The sequence below is a fragment of the Lampetra fluviatilis genome, chromosome 44 (assembly GCF_964198595.1).
Source record: "Lampetra fluviatilis chromosome 44, kcLamFluv1.1, whole genome shotgun sequence".
NCBI classification, from domain to species: domain Eukaryota; kingdom Metazoa; phylum Chordata; class Hyperoartia; order Petromyzontiformes; family Petromyzontidae; genus Lampetra; species Lampetra fluviatilis.
Window position 1 is genome coordinate 3,341,172 of NC_136318.1, and position 19,606 is coordinate 3,360,777.

General features: G+C 47.8%; 1 protein-coding gene across 1 annotated transcript; it reads right to left on the reverse strand.

The window, feature by feature from the left end:
* Window positions 1–344: 344 nt before the first annotated feature.
* Window positions 345–15,996, reverse strand: LOC144947234 (protein BTG1-like). The gene is made up of 3 exons (XM_078876448.1): window positions 15,610–15,996; window positions 7,125–7,239; window positions 345–2,707 (listed from the first exon to the last, which is right to left on the reverse strand). The coding sequence occupies exons 1-3, from the start codon at window positions 15,613–15,615 to the stop codon at window positions 2,100–2,102; spliced, it is 729 nt and encodes a 242-aa protein (XP_078732574.1). The 5' UTR covers window positions 15,616–15,996; the 3' UTR covers window positions 345–2,099.
* Between the last annotated feature and the right edge of the window lie 3,610 nt (window positions 15,997–19,606).

Below are 19,606 nucleotides of genomic sequence, written 5' to 3' on the forward strand. Positions count from 1 at the left end.
AGGTGGGTTGATTCTAGGAACTTGAATTGTGAGAAGAGACAAGACGTTGGGAAATGGGTGACAAACAGCGACTCACCAGTGACTCACGGCCTACCCGTACCCGTACCAGGCCGCACCAGGGTCGCAAACGGGTACCCGTACCCGTACCCAGCCGGGTACGGGTAGCCGGGTATCGGGTAGGGTACAGGTATCGGGTACCCGGTTGCGACCTCTGACCTGGGCTCTCCGCAAGTCACCGTATTCGTTGATGCGTGATGCGAGGGTATTCATCCGAGCTCCTCCACGCGGCTGAACGCACCGTGAGGTAGTGAAGGAAACCGCCGCAGCAGCAGCAACGCGCGAGGTTTTAAGTGTCACAATTTTATTACAGTATAAAGCGCAAAGTGTTCTCGTGTTTTTCTTTTTAAAATAGAAATCTCATCAAAAGTCAAACTTAATTCATCTATACAACACTTACTCTCGCTTGTACGTTACGCTTAAGAGCTTGTGACCGAATACAAATTCAACAGGAACTTTTTCACTCTGCTAAAACCTACCCGCCCCTCCCCGCGTTAGGCAGTCTTTTTCGTTGTTACAATTTTTTTTTAAGGCTCGAAAACTTTTCTTGTTGCCGAGTGCCAACGCTCAAATTCTGCCAATCGTTCCCCCTGGCTAAAAGGTGCATCCCTGCAACGTATTCGCTCGCCCCACGCCCCACTGCTGGTGGAAGAGCCTCCCCCCGCCCCGCTCGAGGAATCTCGAGAGGGCCCCCTTGGGGGTTAATTTGGGCAGACTCTTGCACGCCGAGACAAACGCCTTGGAAGAGGTGGGAGAGGCCACACTTTACCCCGCCGCATCGACCGCCGCGAAGCGATTAACACCGCCGGGCGGACAGTGGGTGGAAAAGTGGATTTGAGAAACTTTGCCCCCCATTGCTTCGACTGCCACGCCAGGAGATGGAACCGGCGCCCCCCCCCCCCGCCTACCCACCCACCCCCCGCCGAAAAACGGAAAAACCGTCTCACCGTGAACGGCAGCGTCTCCTTTTCTTTGTCACTCCTTTAAAATAAATGCACGTATCATTTTCTCGTCTCGTTAAACAGCTTTCTCGGTGATCATTTGTGACGCGGTGCCGCGACAGACACTCGACAGAGAAAACACCAAAAGTAGCTGCCAAAACAACAACAATAATGATGATGATGCAAATCTTTTTCACCGACTCTCCTTCAACAACGAAAACAAACGTCTGGCCCGGGGACTCTGCCACCAGTTGGAAAGAGCGAACAGATCGACGACGACGACGTGCACTCACAGACTCGAGAGTTTCTAATGAGTCTACGAAGATCGACGACAGGACCTAACAAGTTTGTGCCGAAATAGAAACGGTGACGCCGAACTGACGAATGTCGCCGGTGGTGAGAGACCTGCGGCCAGACCCGCGTAGGCCCGGGGCTGCCGGGGGCTGCGTCGTTACTCTGCACGACCGCGAGCGGCAGCGGTGGCTTGGGGAAGCGATCGTCCGGCATTGGACCGACCACGGCCGATGCCGACGACGATGACATTCAACAAGAGCTAACGATGTCCGAAACGTCGTGAGGGAGACCTGCGAGCGAGGTGACTGTAGAGCTTACGAATTACATTGTGGGGGTGGATTCCTGACATCGAGTCGACGGGGGCGGCCGTAGCGTGGCGCTAGCCGAGGTTCTGCGCAAGAAACGAGGCGGCCGAGCAAAGCTCGTCGCCGGGACTTGGCGAGCCATAAACAATCGTCGCGGCAATTCTCACAGCGGCACAAACTTCCATTCTGCCCTCACGGAAACCTCGCCGACCAAAGATCGCTCTCCCCCGCTGACGCAGAGTTCCCTCAACAACAACAACAACAAGAACAACAAAACACTAAACGTGTAAAATTGTCAGAAATCTCCCCGTCCCTTTCAAATGTACTTTTATGACAAATCCTTTATTTCCGATGACCAACCCCGACACCCCCCCCCCTCCCCCCCCAACAAAAGACAAATGCCTCTAGGCTACCGGCTCGCACGAGCCGTCTACCAAAAACAAACAAATCTACAGTGCGGTGCGGCGCGCGCGGCGCGGCCGGCGAGCGATGGCGGCGGCGGCTAGCTGTACACCGCCATGACGTTCACAAAGTGCTCCGCCCCGCGCAGGTGCACCGGCCTCTGCTGGTGCGACGCCGACCCCGCCGACGCCGCCGCCGCCACCTCCTCCTTGCACTTGGTGGGAGGGTGACCGCCACGGGCCACCTGCCGCGTAGAAGCCGCCACTCCCGCTCCCGCTCCCACTCCCGCTCCGGAGCCCCCGCCGCCGCCACCGCCCGCGCCGGCCGCCCGTGTCGAGCCGGCCGATTTTGCCGACGCCGCGGCGCACCGAGCCTGCGTGCCGGGCACGCCCTTCGCCCCGCGAGCCTTCGTCGGGCCCTTGTACGGCGGCGCCGACGTCCCTTCCGACGGGGCGCCGGCGGTCGTGGCGGCGCGGCCGTCGTAGAGGACGCAGATGGAGCCGTCCTCGCCGATGCGGTAGGAGACCTCGTAGGGGTCGACCCAGAGCGTGAGCTCCCGCGGCAGCAGCCGGAAGAGGCTGGGGGCGCTCAGGCCGATGGAGAGCGCCGCGCGGCTCACCAGGGGGTCCATCTTATGGTTGATGCGGATGCAGCGGTAGGCCGAGCCCTTGCACGGGCGCTCGGGGAACCAGTGCTGCTGGTAGTGCTCTGAAAGGAGAGTGGGAGGGGGGTGCACACATCGCCACGGACGCTTAGACAGGGATCGCACAAGTCCACGGGGCCCCTCCGGTTGTGTGTCTCGTTGTGGTCCTGGCGGTCTACGTGTCTCTAACTGTACAGGACCCTGTCTATATCAATCATTATCCTGCAGAGCGCCGTTGGGGAAAATATCACCTTAAGGCATTTCACAGAAGTGAATTCATAAAAATGAAAAAGAAACTGCAAATGGATGTATGTGTTTGTCTATCTTACTGCATGGGCTGTCCCAGATTTTAACATTCAAAAGAAATATCTGAACATGTGGACGAGATACGAAATATCGGACAATCTGAAAGAACCCATTAGTTTTGTATTATTCTGAAGATGACATTACGTACTATGTCATTTCCACGCTGTTCACGGACACGGATAAAACCTGAAACTCATCCCCATTCTAGAGATGTGTGTAAAGGTCAGATAGGTGAACACTGATAGAACATAATAGCAATAATTACACCGTCATCGAAATCGGTGACGCATGGGGAAAAACGCTCAAGTGTGCTGGACAAGTGGGCGAATGTACCAAAAATAAAGTTCAGCAATGAAGCAAGCAGAAAATCTGAACTAAAATAACTATCACAGAAGCAATCTTCAACACTGCAAACATAAATCAATGCTATGTAAAAAGCTAAATGTAAAAATTCCCTGCGGCGCAAGTCGGCTTGGCCAGATTATTTTTAGACCGATCACAGAAGGTTAAGTTACAGAAACATTAAACATTCAACAGATATAGGGCAATTCCAGTGCTAACAAGTAAACAGACGAAGATGTGTGTCAAACAACCGCAGTCGTGACCAAGTTGGGCCTGGGAACAGCAAATGGCGGTTTGCGCCGTAGATCCACATGCACTGGATGGGTGTGGGCGGCGGGTAATCGGTCAGGGCGGATATGACGCGGTCGGATATGCGACGTTCTTCTGCACTGCCAAATGTTGCCTTCCGTGGAATTTTTGGGGCAAAAGTTGTTCACCAACGCCCGGGCGCAACGCCAAGCCGCCACCGCCGCCACCGCCGCTACCGCCGCCACCACCACAGCTGCCACGGTGCATTCAGGATGTTTTGGCACCGTGTCAATCTCACCTGACATCTGCTCATCATTATTATTATTACTCTCGAACGTTTTTACAACGGAAAGCCCCGCTGGAGTCTCTCTTTCTAGGAGGGACCTGCCGAGCTTTCAAGTCAGGGGGTGATGATTGCTGCTGTGTGTAATCCCAAGCGAGTGATTTGCAAGAGATGTTAACTACCTCGCCTGGTATACAAGAGGTCGTGGGTTCGATCTCGACCCCGATGCCTGCGAATTTCGAGTTTGCATGTTCTCCCCGTGGTCGTGTGGATTTTTCTCCGGGTCCTACAGTTTTTCCCTCCACATTTAGAGTCAAACATGCGTTTTAGAGTATTTGGCTGCTATCAATTTCCAAGTGATAAGCCAATTCGTTGAGCTATCATTTGTGAAGGCCAGGTCGCTTCTGAAAAAGAGCTATGTAAGCTCATTGGGCCTTAACTGGTAAAATAAAAAGTTGAAAAAGGATTCTGTAACCAATTGAGACAGCCGTTTGAAATGCATGAACAACACAACTCGCATTCTCCACAACGATGCTAATGATTATGCCGTGTTGCACAGCTTTGTGTCACCAACTAGGACCCATGTCAAACAGAGTGTCCTCGCCGATAAACATCTGTTCACCAGCATTAGTTCAAGCGGGCCTGACTACTGATGAGACGGCAAATGTCAAAGCCGATTGAGAATTTGCTCGTGTTGAACCTGTGTGTCTGGAATGATGCACTCCTAGGCCGTGTCGCTGATGGGATATGTAAATTACTTATACTGGTAGGAACCTCCTGGTTACACCAGCCCACAGGGGATTATCGTGTCCGTCCATCGTGCATCAAAAAATGGGATGGGTGGGGCTGGGTGGAGAGGGGAGGTTGGGGAGGGGCTGGGTGGGGAGGGTGGGGCTGGGTAGGGAGGGTGGGGAGGGGCTGGGTGGGGAGGGTGGGGCTGGGTGGGGGGTGGGAGGGGTGGGGCTGGGTGGGGAGGGGCTGGTCACCCCGTGGTGCCCTTATAAAACTCAATGTTTAACCTACTCACGCCGGCTTGTGCCCGCCCTCACAGTCGGCCATATGTGCGGAATACACCACGCCGCCGTTGACCCTGGCCATTGACCGAGCAACCCAACGTTCCTACCAGCTCCCTCCGCAGGAATGTGTTATATTTGATGGAGGGACTGGTTTTAAATATTGTCATGAACATCTATTTTTACTATTACGATGTTATGAATGACTTATTCATTACAATATTTCACCTGCAGCCTCCCTTGGGATGGAACAACCCCATACGCACGTGCCGACGGACACATGTGTAACACACGGGCATTGCAAACCTCTACAAACCTCTACGACACTGATGTTAATTATTACCACTCGTGAAAGCGAGAGAGCGCGGTGAGGTGCGGTGTCACGCCGTCCATTCAATACCACCGAGATTCATGAAGTCAGGAACCCGGTGAGAACCAGTTCACATTATTCCTCCATCAGGGTCAAGTTGACGTTGTGTAAACCAGGAAACGACAACGAGTCGTCATCTGCCTCTAGGGGTATCTAACCACCTGCCCGGTTTTCACACACAGACAGTCTGCATCTGCGTGCGGGCCGGCAGGGATTGAATTTGGCCTGGATCTGTTAACGGTATTGCTGTGTTGAAACGCTATGAGAGTGATTAGGCCTCGGCCGCCTTGGGAAATATGTCCGGGTTTGGTCTGTCATACTCTTAGTTCTTTCGGTAAAGTCACGTAGGTAAAAAATGAAATAAAAATGAATAAAAATGAAACAATAAAATCACGACGTTTCGGAGACAACACAAGTCTCCGTCATCAGGTGGGACCGTCCCACCTGATGACGTGACTTTACCGAAAGAACTAAGAGTATGAATACTTGCAGTCACGAAAGCTTCAAATCTAGAATTGGTCTGTCATCTTACATATGGAGAGGACTGTGGAGCTTTGGAAAATGTTGGCGTCAGCGCACCGCCACGCTGCGTCCTCCCGGCTCGTCTGTGGGCTGTTCGGCGGCTTGCGCGATGCAAGTTTGCACGAACGAGGACGCCGCCGTTTTATAAAATAACAAATACAAATAAAAACCGCAACCACGCGGCGGCATTGACAAGGTGGCGACCCAGGGTGGGTCACCAGCGTGACCTGAAGCTAATCGACTAAAAGCAGCGTGCACCGATTGAGCCAGCATAAATCGCGTCGGAAGCAACTGCGTTACAGCACAAAATAAAAATATAACGGCACGAGCATGAATCAGGGCTGAAGAAAATAAATTTACTGTGACGCGTGGTGGACTAATTGCTCTTAGAACTCAGAGCGTTCAAAGTGCGACGAGTTTATGGATGGAGAATGTGTGTACACGTGTCAGTGCGTGTTTGCCGTGTGTCTATCAGCACCCCTAACAAGGGGTCAACATCGCGAGGGAATTCCCGGTGAAATATTGCAATAAACAAAACGAGTTGCAGGCGCGTGCGGCACGAAGGGAACATCGACAAGGAGAGCCAAAGGCCCGTCCCACTGAGCTCCACCAGGTGTTCTGCACGACACACCTGGGTGACCCCGCTCATCACGCCGACATTTACTGCTTGGCTACAGTGAGCGTGGAGGCTGTGCGTGCCTGCAATGCCCCAGCACTGTGGAGGCAAAGGTTGGTGCACCAAGCAGAGTTTGCGTGAAAACTCCCAAACTCGCCGAGCTCTGGGTTTGTGGCCGGGAGATGGGCAGCACAACGAGCCGATACGCGAGTCCCTTTGTTATCCCCTCACATGCGTGGAGGGTTTTCCCCGGCTTCTGCGGTGTAAAAATACTCAACTCGAAAGCAGGCGGCCAAACATGGTTATGCGGGACGCTACTGAAAAAATATTCTTTGAGATGCGGCGAAGCCTTCGTGGATAAATAAACTACGGTCGAGCCTCACGAGGGATGAGGGCCCGTGGCGGTGGTGAACGACGGAACTACAACCAGAGGGGTGAACGAGCCTTGCCTGATGATGATATTCGTGGGATCAGTCAATGTCTCAAATGTCTGACTCGTGCTATGATGCCAAAATCTGGGTTTTTATTCTGCAGGACCACTGGATTGTGGTGGACACGAACAAGTGGTGTTGTCCACCCTTCCTCCCACTCGCCTATCTATCATCCTTTCCTTGTCCACCCTTCTAGGCCTTCTTCTCCAGTCCCGTCCCTCTACACAATCGGTATCACCAACCCCACCTGCACAGCCTCTATCATCTGTACTATAACACTGCCTGCAACACCAACACCACCAATACAATCCACACCGCTCACACCGCCCACACCCCCAGAGCGCACGTACCTGCCAGCAGCGACTCCAGTGATGTAATGAAGGTCGCGACCTGCGAGTGGGAGCAGCCAGCTGACTTGAGCAAACCCGCGATGAACTCCACCGCACTGCCAATCTCGGACTTCATCTGCACACGCGGGCACGTACACAACACGCTTGTCAACACACAGGCACGTGTACGCACGCATGTCAACACACAGGCACGTGTACGCACGCATGTCAACACACAGACACGTGTACGCACTCATGTCAACACAGGCATGTGTACGCACGCATGTGAACACGCACTCGTGTGGTGAAGAGGTTAGCACATTGCACGACCTGAGATTCATTCCCGTTCATGTCGCTAGCGAGTAGCTATTAAGGCCACCACAGCGCACAAGACATGGTGTGGCCAGAACCGCGCCCGGCCGCTTTTGTCTCTCCGGCGGCGATGTTTATACACTACAGGCCGAGCCGACCTAGGGGAGTCCCAGAACCGGCTCAGATGATCGTCACCGGTGTTGGCCGTGAGCGGGAATCGAACTCGGGTCGCCGGGTTCGCAGCGCAGCCTGCTGTACTGCTACAATATGTGCACGCGCACGCCGATACACAAAGACACATTCATACACAAACACGCCACTGTACCGACACAAAGACCCCTACCAGCTGCCAGTGCCCGCAGCCATAGGTCAAGTGCTGTTGGGGAGGGGGTGAAGCGGGAGGGGGGGCAGGGCTGTCTCTCTCTCTTCTGAGATGGGTGGGTGGTGGGCCTCAGCGTGGATACCTTCATGTCTCCTCCTCCACCCCCCCACCACACACACACCCACCTCCCCTGTCTTTGTGTGAGTGCAGTCACATATTTGCAAAGATATAATAAAGACAGCTGACTAGGGGCACTTAAAGAGGCGAACCGCGGGACTATTGTCCTGCACTATAGACCGGCGGTGGTGATACCACCACCATACCACACCACACCCCACAATAAATACACCCCACCACCACCACATACCACAACAATACACCATAGCACCACCACACATTACTACACGACATAACACAACCCCAGAACACCACCACACACAATCACACCACCACACCCCACAACAAATACAGCATTACACCACCACATACCACAACATTACACCATAGCACCACCACACAACATAACACCACCACACAATACCACCACACACAATAACACCACCGCACCCCATAAAACCACAACACACAATGGTACCACCACACCCCACTACACAAAATAATTCAATGACATACAATAACACCCATGTACACCATGACACCACTATAAAACCATAACATGGCAATTTGCTTAAGCAAACCTCGCCTCTGCTGATTAGACATTGAATGTCAAACCGGTTCACTTTGCTCGTGTTGAACAAATGTTGAAATGATGCCCTCCCAGAATGCCGTGATTGATGGGATGTGTTAAAAAATATATAAATATTCTTACGGGGAGGGGCCGATATGTGAAGGCGACGTAGTCTGCTTATTTATGGTCTTCCTATATACTCCATGAAGCGACTGATTATTTTGTGCTGTGCATTTTATAGACCACGTCGCTGCTATCGACCATGTCACATCTCCAGATCATGTCACTACTAGAGACCATGACACTGTTATAGACCACAACACTACTAGAGGCCTTGTCACTGTTATAGCCCATAACACTACTAGAGGCCTTGTCACTGTTATAGACCATAACACTACTAGAGGCCTTGTTACTGTTATAGACCATAACACTACTAGAGGCCTTGTTACTGTTATAGACCATAACACTACTAGAGGCCTTGTTACTGTTATAGACCATAACACTACTAGAGGCCTTGTCACTGTTATAGCCCATAACACTACTAGAGGCCTTGTTACTGTTATAGACCATAACACTACTAGAGGCCTTGTCACTGTTATAGACCATAACACTACTAGAGGCCTTGTTACTGTTATAGACCATAACACTACTAGAGGCCTTGTTACTGTTATAGACCATAACACTACTAGAGGCCTTGTTACTGTTATAGACCATAACACTAGAGGCCTTAACACTGTTATAGACCATAACACTACTAGAGGCCTTGTTACTGTTATAGACCATAACACTAGAGGCCTTGACACTGTTATAGACCATAACACTACTAGAGGCCTTGTTACTGTTATAGACCATAACACTAGAGGCCTTGACACTGTTATAGACCATAACACTACTAGAGGCCTTGTTACTGTTATAGACCATAACACTACTAGAGGCCTTGTTACTTTTATAGACCATAACACTACTAGAGGCCTTGTCACTGTTATAGACCATAACACTACTAGAGGCCTTGTTACTGTTATAGACCATAACACTACTAGAGGCCTTGTCACTGTTATAGACCATAACACTACTAGAGGCCTTGTTACTGTTATAGACCATAACACTACTAGAGGCCTTGTTACTGTTATAGACCATAACACTAGAGGCCTTAACACTGTTATAGACCATAACACTACTAGAGGCCTTGTTACTGTTATAGACCATAACACTAGAGGCCTTGACACTGTTATAGACCATAACACTACTAGAGGCCTTGTTACTGTTATAGACCATAACACTAGAGGCCTTGACACTGTTATAGACCATAACACTACTAGAGGCCATGTTACTGTTATAGACCATAACACTAGAGGCCTTGACACTGTTATAGACCATAACACTACTAGAGGCCTTGTTACTGTTATAGACCATAACACTACTAGAGGCCTTGTTACTGTTATAGACCATAACACTAGAGGCCTTGACACTGTTATAGACCATAACACTACTAGAGGCCTTGTTACTGTTATAGACCATAACACTAGAGGCCTTGTTACTGTTATAGACCATAACACTACTAGAGGCCTTGTTACTGTTATAGACCATAACACTAGAGGCCTTGACACTGTTATAGACCATAACACTACTAGAGGCCTTGTTACTGTTATAGACCATAACACTACTAGATGCCTTGACACTGTTATAGACCATAACACTACTAGAGGCCTTGTTACTGTTATAGACCATAACACTAGAGGCCTTGACACTGTTATAGACCATAACACTACTAGAGGACATGTTACTGTTATAGACCATAACACTAGAGGCCTTGACACTGTTATAGACCATAACACTACTAGAGGCCTTGTTACTGTTATAGACCATAACACTAGAGGCCTTGACACTGTTATAGACCATAACACTACGAGAGGCCTTGTTACTGTTATAGACCATAACACTAGAGGCCTTGACACTGTTATAGACCATAACACTACTAGAGGCCATGTTACTGTTATAGACCATAACACTACTAGAGGCCTTGTTACTGTTATAGACCATAACACTAGAGGCCTTGACACTGTTATAGACCATAACACTACGAGAGGCCTTGTTACTGTTATAGACCATAACACTACTAGAGGCCTTGTTACTGTTATAGACCATAACACTACTAGAGGCCTTGTTACTGTTATAGACCATAACACTACTAGAGGCCTTGTTACTGTTATAGACCATAACACTACTAGAGGCCTTGTTACTGTTATAGACCATAACACTACTAGAGGCCTTGTTACTGTTATAGACCATAACACTACTAGAGACCTTGTTACTGTTATAGACCATAACACTACTTGAGGTCTTGTTACTGTTATAGACCATAACACTACTAGAGACCTTGTTACTGTTATAGACCATAACACTACTAGAGGCCTTGTTACTGTTATAGACCATAACACTACTAGAGGCCTTGTTACTGTTATAGACCATAACACTACTAGAGACCTTGTTACTGTTATAGACCATAACACTACTAGAGGCCTTGTTACTGTTATAGACCATAACACTACTAGAGACCTTGTTACTGTTATAGACCATAACACTACTAGAGGCCTTGACACTGTTATAGACCATAACACTACTAGAGGTCTTGTTACTGCTATAGACCATAACACTACTAGAGACCTTGTTACTGTTATAGACCATAACACTACTAGAGGCCTTGTTACTGTTATAGACCATAACACTACTAGAGACCTTGTTACTGTTATAGACCATAACACTACTAGAGGTCTTGTTACTGCTATAGACCATAACACTACTAGAGGCCTTGACACTGTTATAGACTATAACACTACTAGAGGCCTTGACACTGTTATAGACTATGCCACTGGTACAGACCATGGCATTGTGCAATTCGGCTACCTAGAAATTTCCTCAAACTATTAAATAAGTTACGTAAACTTAGCAGCACATATTATGTTTGTGTACGGACTCTAGAGATAAGGTATGACTCAAGGCAAGACTCTCTTTAAAACAGACTCACTCTCTGACTTCCTGGGTAAAATTACTCACGGACGTCATGATTAGAACAAGAGTTGGGTGAGGACCAAGCCTTCGCCATTGCAGCATCAACTTATTGGAACAAGCTTGCTTCCCTCCATTAACATTGTAAATATTCCTTTAAAAATATATCCTGAAGCAAGATTTGGTGCTGTATACAGCCATAGTTTTAACGCGTGATTTAGTAACTCTGATCCTTCACCCATGTCAACATCATCACGATCCATGCATGGGCATACCACCCCGTAGATTCATACTATTTGTTTTTCGGTAAAGTCACGTAGGTAAAAAATAAAATAAATGAAAACTAAATTAAATCCCGACGTTTGCATCAGAAGCAGCAGGCCATGCTTGTCCACCTAATGACGGACGCTTGTGTTGAGCCCGAAACGTCATGATTTATTTTAGTTGTTTTCATTCATTTTATTTTTTACCCACGTGACTTTACCTAAAGAAAAAAAAACCAACGAGCATGAATCCTTGCAGTCACGAAAGCTTCAAATCTAGAATTAACCCCGTAGGTGTCCACTGCACATTTCGTAATTTGTCTCCACGTCACTCTCGTCTTGTGCCAATTTGCTCAAAGAAGTGCGCCACCATCTTTTCTTGGCGCCGATCTCCTTGCGTTCTCTGTGAAGGCCTTCATCGCTTCCTTCCATTTATCGCGTCCCGAGAGCGACATTTTAAACGTGCAATTTTATTGAGGGGCGGTATCGTTGTTGTTGTTGTTATTCTTGGTGTAGTCTAAGACTTGTTAGTGTTTCGATTTGAAGCTTTCGTGACTGCAGGGATTCATCTTCTTGGTTCTTTTGGTAAATTCACGTAGAAGGGAATAAAAAAATAAAACATAATAAAATAATTCTCACGACGTTTCGGCCACAACGCAAGCAGCCGTCCTCAGGTGAAGAACAGTTCTGTCGGAAAGACAGCGTCCGAATGACCTGTTTTTCACCTGAGGACGGCTGCTTGTGTTGTGGCCGAAACGTCGTGAGAATTATTTTATTATGTTTTATTTTTATTATTTTATTATTTCCCTTCTACGTGACTTTACCGAAAGAACCAAGAAGACTTGTTAGTGTTATTTTATGTTTTATTTTTGTTCATTTTTTTATTTCCCTTCTACGTGACTTTACCGAAAGAACCAAGAATATGAATCCCTGCAGTCACGAAAGCTTCAAATCGAGATCTAAGCATTGTCGTTTTGCTGGCCTTGCTCTCGCTTGCATTTTTAGTGTTGAAAAATCTGAAAGAATGTACTCATGCACTTTGTTTTTACTGTACTCATCCTCCTCCTTCCACGCGTTTGCCCCACTCATGTGCAGTGTTTCCCACCGTCATTATCAACCTCCTCATCCACGTAGCCCTGTCCCTGTCCCATCTCTCTTTCCACTCCTCTGGCCACCACCATGTCCGACCGCAACACATCGCCAACCCACCCCCCCCACATCATCTTCTGCCTTCCTCTTTATCTATTTCCTTCCACTTGCATCACTTGCACCTTCTGACCCACAGAATTGTATTTACTGTACCGTTTCTACTTTATTTCTCATTTCTTTGCTTTTCGTGACTTGCTCACATTTTCTCTAGTTTCGCACTGCTATCGTGTTGTTTATATTGTTTGTTGTTGTTGTTGATGTTGTAACTTGCTAACTCAGTCCCATACTGGACATGTCAAGAATAGCTTCATGGCGAATCGGATTCCCCCTCCAGTTTCAATCAAGATTCTGATGTGCAATGTACACCAGCACCATTATTATCCGCAAATGTAGACGCTACATACACACACGTAACTTGCTTGTATAGCTGTTTGCCAAGCTACTTTCAGACGGTAAAAACATTGGTTTGTCGGGCAATATTTTACAACGTTACATTCGTTGCACTTCTATCGCACCGTACGTAAGCCGACTCGTGCCAATCGGTGGCATGCAGTGGCGCCGTCCGGGGCATTGTGAACCCCATCTGTGCGGACATTTGAGTGTTTTTTTGTTTACCCCCCCCCCCCCCGGATGCCTGACGGGGCTTTCTGAAACCACACGGAGCCATTTGCAGTAGCAGGACCCTCCTCAAAAGCTGCCTTGATCTCAGAGCCAGTGAAGAATTTGCCATTGTACAGCCCTCCCCCTGTTGTGCATTGCACCGCTTGATAAAGTCAACAAAAACCCCTCCACCCACGCTGTATCAGAGGCGTGGGAGTTGTTTTGACCATACTTCACCACGCTGGTCAGTGCAAGGGTGAAGGGAGTGGGGAGAGTGGGGGCCAACCTTCTCGGCTCACTCATGTGAGCCGAGAAGGTTGGGATGGGTTTATCAACACGCCGTGAACGCACACACGGGGGCACTAATCACTGCGCCACCGCTCCACCCACACTACTCTTGAGAAATATATAATGAAAATAAACTCCGCGCTCCATTTTGTTTACAATCGCAAAGACGTCCCCCCCCCACCTACATCGCCTTTGTCCGCACGTGCGCACGTTACCATGGCGGGACCAGGTCCATCCACGCCCCAGCAAGCGACCACAACCCCCCTGCACACGACAATCACAACCACCGCTTGAGTGGTCACGAAACTAACTAACTGGTGGTGGTGGGAGCGTTGCTCGCAGTCGTATTACATATGGTGGGCATTTTGTTGAGCTTTTAAGCAAGTGATGTTGATGGGTGGGTTATGGTTGGTGATGTTTGCTCTTGATGGGTGATGTTGGTGATTGTGGTGATGGTGGGTGATGGTGCTCATCGTATTCTCTTTGTTTATGGCGCCGTGGTGGTTATAGGAGTTTAAATCAGTGCACACTGGCCAATAAAGCACAATAGACATACACGAGACACAACACGAAACAATGACCAACAACACAACGTGAACAAGATAGACACGATAACAGACGTGACACAAAGAGCGAAGGTAAATAACTCATGCAGCAACACAATGCAACACAACAACAACCCCACATATATAAGACACACCAAACACAACAATCAAGGGATACACAAAAATACAAAAACACAATAACCATCACACGACCACAAAGACAAAGCTCCCCTATGTAGCCTACACGGAATGTTGGGATAGGTGTTGCCTGCTAGCACCTACAAGTATTATATATATACAGTTTAACACGTAGGCTTATTATGAATTATATACACAACCTACACCACACAACAGCGCATACACAAACCACGCACATATACAACCGACGCCACACAATAGCACAACAACCACAACAACCAACATACTAACAACAACCAACGCCACACAATAGCACAACAACCACAACAACCAACACACTAACAACAACCAACGCCACACAATAGCACAACAACCAACGCCACACAATAGCACAACAACCAACGCCACACAATAGCACAACAACCACAACAACCAACACACTAACAACAACCAACGCCACACAAACCACACAAAAACACCACACAATCAAAATATTGTAAATGTTGTGGATTTACTCTCCGCTGGGCTGAAGTAAACTAATTGTCGCGTTTTGTTGACGTGACAAACCTTACTGGCTGTGTTGGGTGGTGGAGAGTTAACGACAATATTTATACTTAACGCGATCTAACCCTTACTCATGAACCAAAATAACACACGGACACAATAGGACAAGACACGCTACAAAAACCGCACAATAGCACAGCAACACACCACACTTTCACATCACACACAACACCACAACAACAACCACAACACCACAATAGCACAGCAACACAAAACAGCGCATATTGACATACAATGACCAACACCACACTTACACATCACACACAACCACAACACCACAACAGCACATTAACATACAATGACCAACACCACACTTTCACATCACACACAACACCACAACAACACCACCACAACAACAACCACTTTAGCACGACGGCACAAGCAATAATTGTCCGTGTACACAAAGACCAACACCACACTTTCACATCACACACAACACAGCAACCACAACAACAACACCTGCAACAACAACCACTGGAATTCATTGCCCGTGCACACAAAGACCAACACCACAATTACACATCACACACAACACCACAACCACCACAACAACAACCACTTTAGCCCGACGGCACAGGCAATCATTGCCCGCGCACACAAAGACCACCACCCCCCCCCCAGCACCACTCACTCTCATGGAGGACTCCTTTGGTGGCAGCCTCAGCGTCCGCGTCTCGATTCTCCGCGATAAACACCGAGCCCCGGACGAGGACGACGACAACAACAACTGCTACTAATCACCCACAAGCGAATTGACATGTAAAAAAAAATCAATGTAATCGACACGGAAAAAAAATACCCGAGATATTTTGTTTTCTTCTAAAAACAATTCCAATTATTTTCCCCACCAAAAAACAATCTCGTTAAATTAAAAGCAAATGCACGATGAGAGGGTTGTGTTAAACTAAAAATGGGGATATTTAGCGATGGCGAAGGCGACGAGGAATGAGAGAGAGCGCGCCTTGGCAGCGAGCTCAGAGCCCTCCTCCTCCCACTGACAACAACAACAACAACCCGGGGGGGAGGGGGCGGGTGACGTGACGTCAATCGGTGGGGGGGGGGAAGGGCGTGACGTTGACCACAGGGAAAACTGGGCCGCGTGACGTCACCGCACGAGTAGGCCCGCGTAACGTTTCTGCCGAGAATAAGGGGCCGCGTGACGTCACCGCACGAGTCGGCCCGCGTGACGTTTACCACAGGAAAAACTGGGCCGCGTGACGTCACCGAACGAGTAGGCCCGCGTGACGTTTACAGCTAAGAATATTGGGGCGCGTGACGTCAAACTGCGGGAGTAAGCCCTTATGACGTTATCTCCACGAGTAATAAAGGGGGGCGTGATGTCATCCCGCGGGAGTAAGACCGTATGCCGTTTTTCTTCCCGAGAATAAGGGGTCCGCGTGGCGTCATCCCGCGAGAGTGAGACCGTATGACGTTGCTACGGGAAGAAGGGCCGCGTGAGGTCATTTACGCAGTGAGAGCGCGCGTCAAGTCAGCCTGTGGAGACGGTTTCCTGCGTGACGTCATCCAGAGAGGAAAGGGCTCGTGACGTCACGCGGTGGAGACGGTGGTCGAGAGAGGTCACCCCGGCAGTCAAGTTCGCGTGACGTCACCTCATGTGGGGGCGGTAGCCGCGTGACGTCGCCTCCGGGGGAGGCCCGGCCAATCGTAGGGCGGGATGACCACAACACGCGGTGACGCGCGCGGGAGTTGAGCACGTGACTTCCGGCTATGCACCCCCCCTCCCCCTCTCAACTTGTCACCCTCCCGCCCGGCACAGATTCGATTCGATTCTTTTAGACTTTATTTGGATTCGATTGTGTTCCATTGTTTTCTGTTGGGAGTATGTCGATTATAGCGCTGATCGATTCTTTTGAAGCGATTACAGTAATCGCATCGACTTAATGCTGCTGCGTTGGCAATGGGAGCACAAATCACACAAAACTCAACAAACGTCCCGGGCAATGGCCCTTCATAGAACACTAAGAAGGGGCATTGCGCGAAACGTCGTCTTTTGTTTCCTTGTAAGGCCACACAGTGTTATTGGCGAAATTGTTGAGTGTTTTATTTTGATTCGATTGCAGTACATTGATGACGCCATAACGTCTGTGAAAAAACGCTTTGTAGCTCATCGGATTTCTCTAAAATGAATAAATATTCTGATTCAATGGTCAGTAGCGGCATCAACAACTCAGCTCGTCATGGCGGCAGCAGGCTTATGCCGAATGAACTGCAGTTCAGTTCTTTTAATTCAAATCTTTGATAAATCCAGCAACGCACAAGCACGAGGCGACAATAATGTGAAATACATTGGCAAATTCTAGAATTGAAGTTTTCGTGACTGCAACGATCCATACTCTTTGTTTTTTTCGGTGAAGTCACGTAGGTTAAAAAAATATTAAATTAAATTTATTGTTAAAAATAAGATAAGTAAATTTTATTTACTTTTAAAATAAAAGAAATTATTTAAATTATTTTATAAATAAAATAAATGAATGTAAAAAAATAAAATTTATTTATTTTCTTTTTGAAATGTATACTTTTTGGTAGGTATAAATTAATTAATTTTAAAAAAATCAATAAAATAAATACATTTTTTTTCTTTGGCAAAGTTAAACAGACTAATATCGCCGTGTAATCGTGATACAGTATCGTGGAAATGTAATGTCGAATAAATGAACATATCGTGGGGAAAAAAGTGCAAGCGACAGCGCCGCCTGCCGTTCCACTCGAGGTTCGAGTCCAGACTAACATCAGTGGCGAGTGATTACAGTGATCGCTAGTGATGTCAGTTCAGTTCATTTATTAGGATTTACCCCGTGAGCCATTCGGTTCTTGATTTGGGTTCAACCGCAACACACAATAAAATTACAAGATACACCTAAAATTAATCGTACACAAATCTAAACATCACATAACTAAAAATAAAATCCTACAGAAAAAGCACAACCCGTCCATGCTGTGGCCAACCCCACTTTAACCAAACGGCGCTGATCAAACAATCCCCATTGACCCAGGACCAAATTCTCATGTCACAGAAACAATTCCAAATACGAAGGCGTTTCTGATCGCCTGCTGCAGGCAGCCTCTCTCTTCCACGTCAGCGCCTCCCTCCAGCAGATTCATCGCTGGCTCCGTTGCCCAATTCTACAACCACATCAAGTTCCCTCTGGGTCACCCTCGACTCCACTTTCTTATCCTTCGACACACACAGCAACCACAAGCTTTGTGATCTTGCGACAACCACCATCAGGGTGTGGCCACGGAACTCTTCTTGCAAATCTGTCCTTGTGGTGATCTTCAACAAGTAAAATGTGATGGGACCTTTTTTTTGTTCTGCCGGTATCAAATTGATGGAAAATAATAGAAGGCTTTTTCCCCTTTCCGGCAAGAACACAGGTCCAAAATAGAGGTTCTTGGGTGAGATCGCGTAAATATGTGTCGTTAAACCCGCCGCCACCCGACACAACCAATTAGTAAGGCTTGTCACGTAAACATAACGTGCCAATTCGTTACTAGTACAGCACACCGGTGTGTTGGGGATTAAATCCACAACATTTACAATTCGAGTACGACGTTTCGCCAGTAATTACAGCTAGCATCATCAGGCGACAGCCAGCAGAAGCTCTATTATGGATAATATTGGTCGCGAAAGGCTACTTGTTAAAGAATGCAGGTGTTGAGATAAGATGTTAAAACACCAAATGGACACCTATAGCAAGGCATCAAATCTGCATTAAGCACATACGCGTGTGGTAAAACGTGCAAATGTGGGCCTTACCTGGTAAAATAAAAACTCGGTTACAGTTTCGTCCGCCAATACTGAATTGATGTTTTTTGGTCTTTTGTTTGTGTTATTGCTATGCTCACACATCACGACAATTGACTAAACTAGACCATCTGTGTAACAAATCAAGTGAATATTCTTGGTTTTTTCGGTAAAGTCACGTAGAAGATGAAATAAAAGACGCTGTCTCCCCGACAGACCTGGTCTTCACCTGAGGACGGCTGCTTGCGTTGTGGCCGAAACGTCGTGAGAATTATTTTATTATGTTTTATTTTTATTATTTCCCTTCTACATGACTTTACCGAAAGAACCAAGAAGATGAATCCCTGCAGTCACGAAAGCTTTAAATCGAAATTTAAATCAAGTGAACTCAAACTCAATCTTCTCGTACAGCCACGATGTGTCCAGATTAACTCTTCTTCATTGTCAATCAATGCGACGACCACCTGTGATTTTGGTTTCCTGAGCCATGTGCTCCTCTCTCTGTCGCTCAGCCTAATTGCAAAGAATCATCATCAACATCGCGTTGTTGTCAACTCAGACGGTTTACCCCGTATTCTTTTACAGGGAAATTGAGTTTTCAGGTCCATACGGCGTCCAGTCGTTTCAATACGGGCAAAACATTGTGTATGTTAATGCTTCTCCCTTGTGATGGGACGTTGTAGGATGAACGTTGATATGTATAAGGGCACGGGGTGACCAATAAGGTCTGAATCGGTCTGTAATAAGATAGGCACCGATAAGGGGGTGACAGGTATTATTATAGACAGAGACCCATATAGATCCATAGAGAGCCACAGCGATACATAGAGATTCATAGATATACATAGAGACCCATAGAGAT

Excerpts from the sequence above, each read along its gene's own strand:
- LOC144947234 (XM_078876448.1), bottom strand. Across the intron at positions 2,708-7,124 it reads ACTGGAGTCGCTGCTGGCAG|AGCACTACCAGCAGCACTGG; the intron begins GTACGTGCGCTC and ends CTCTCCTTTCAG.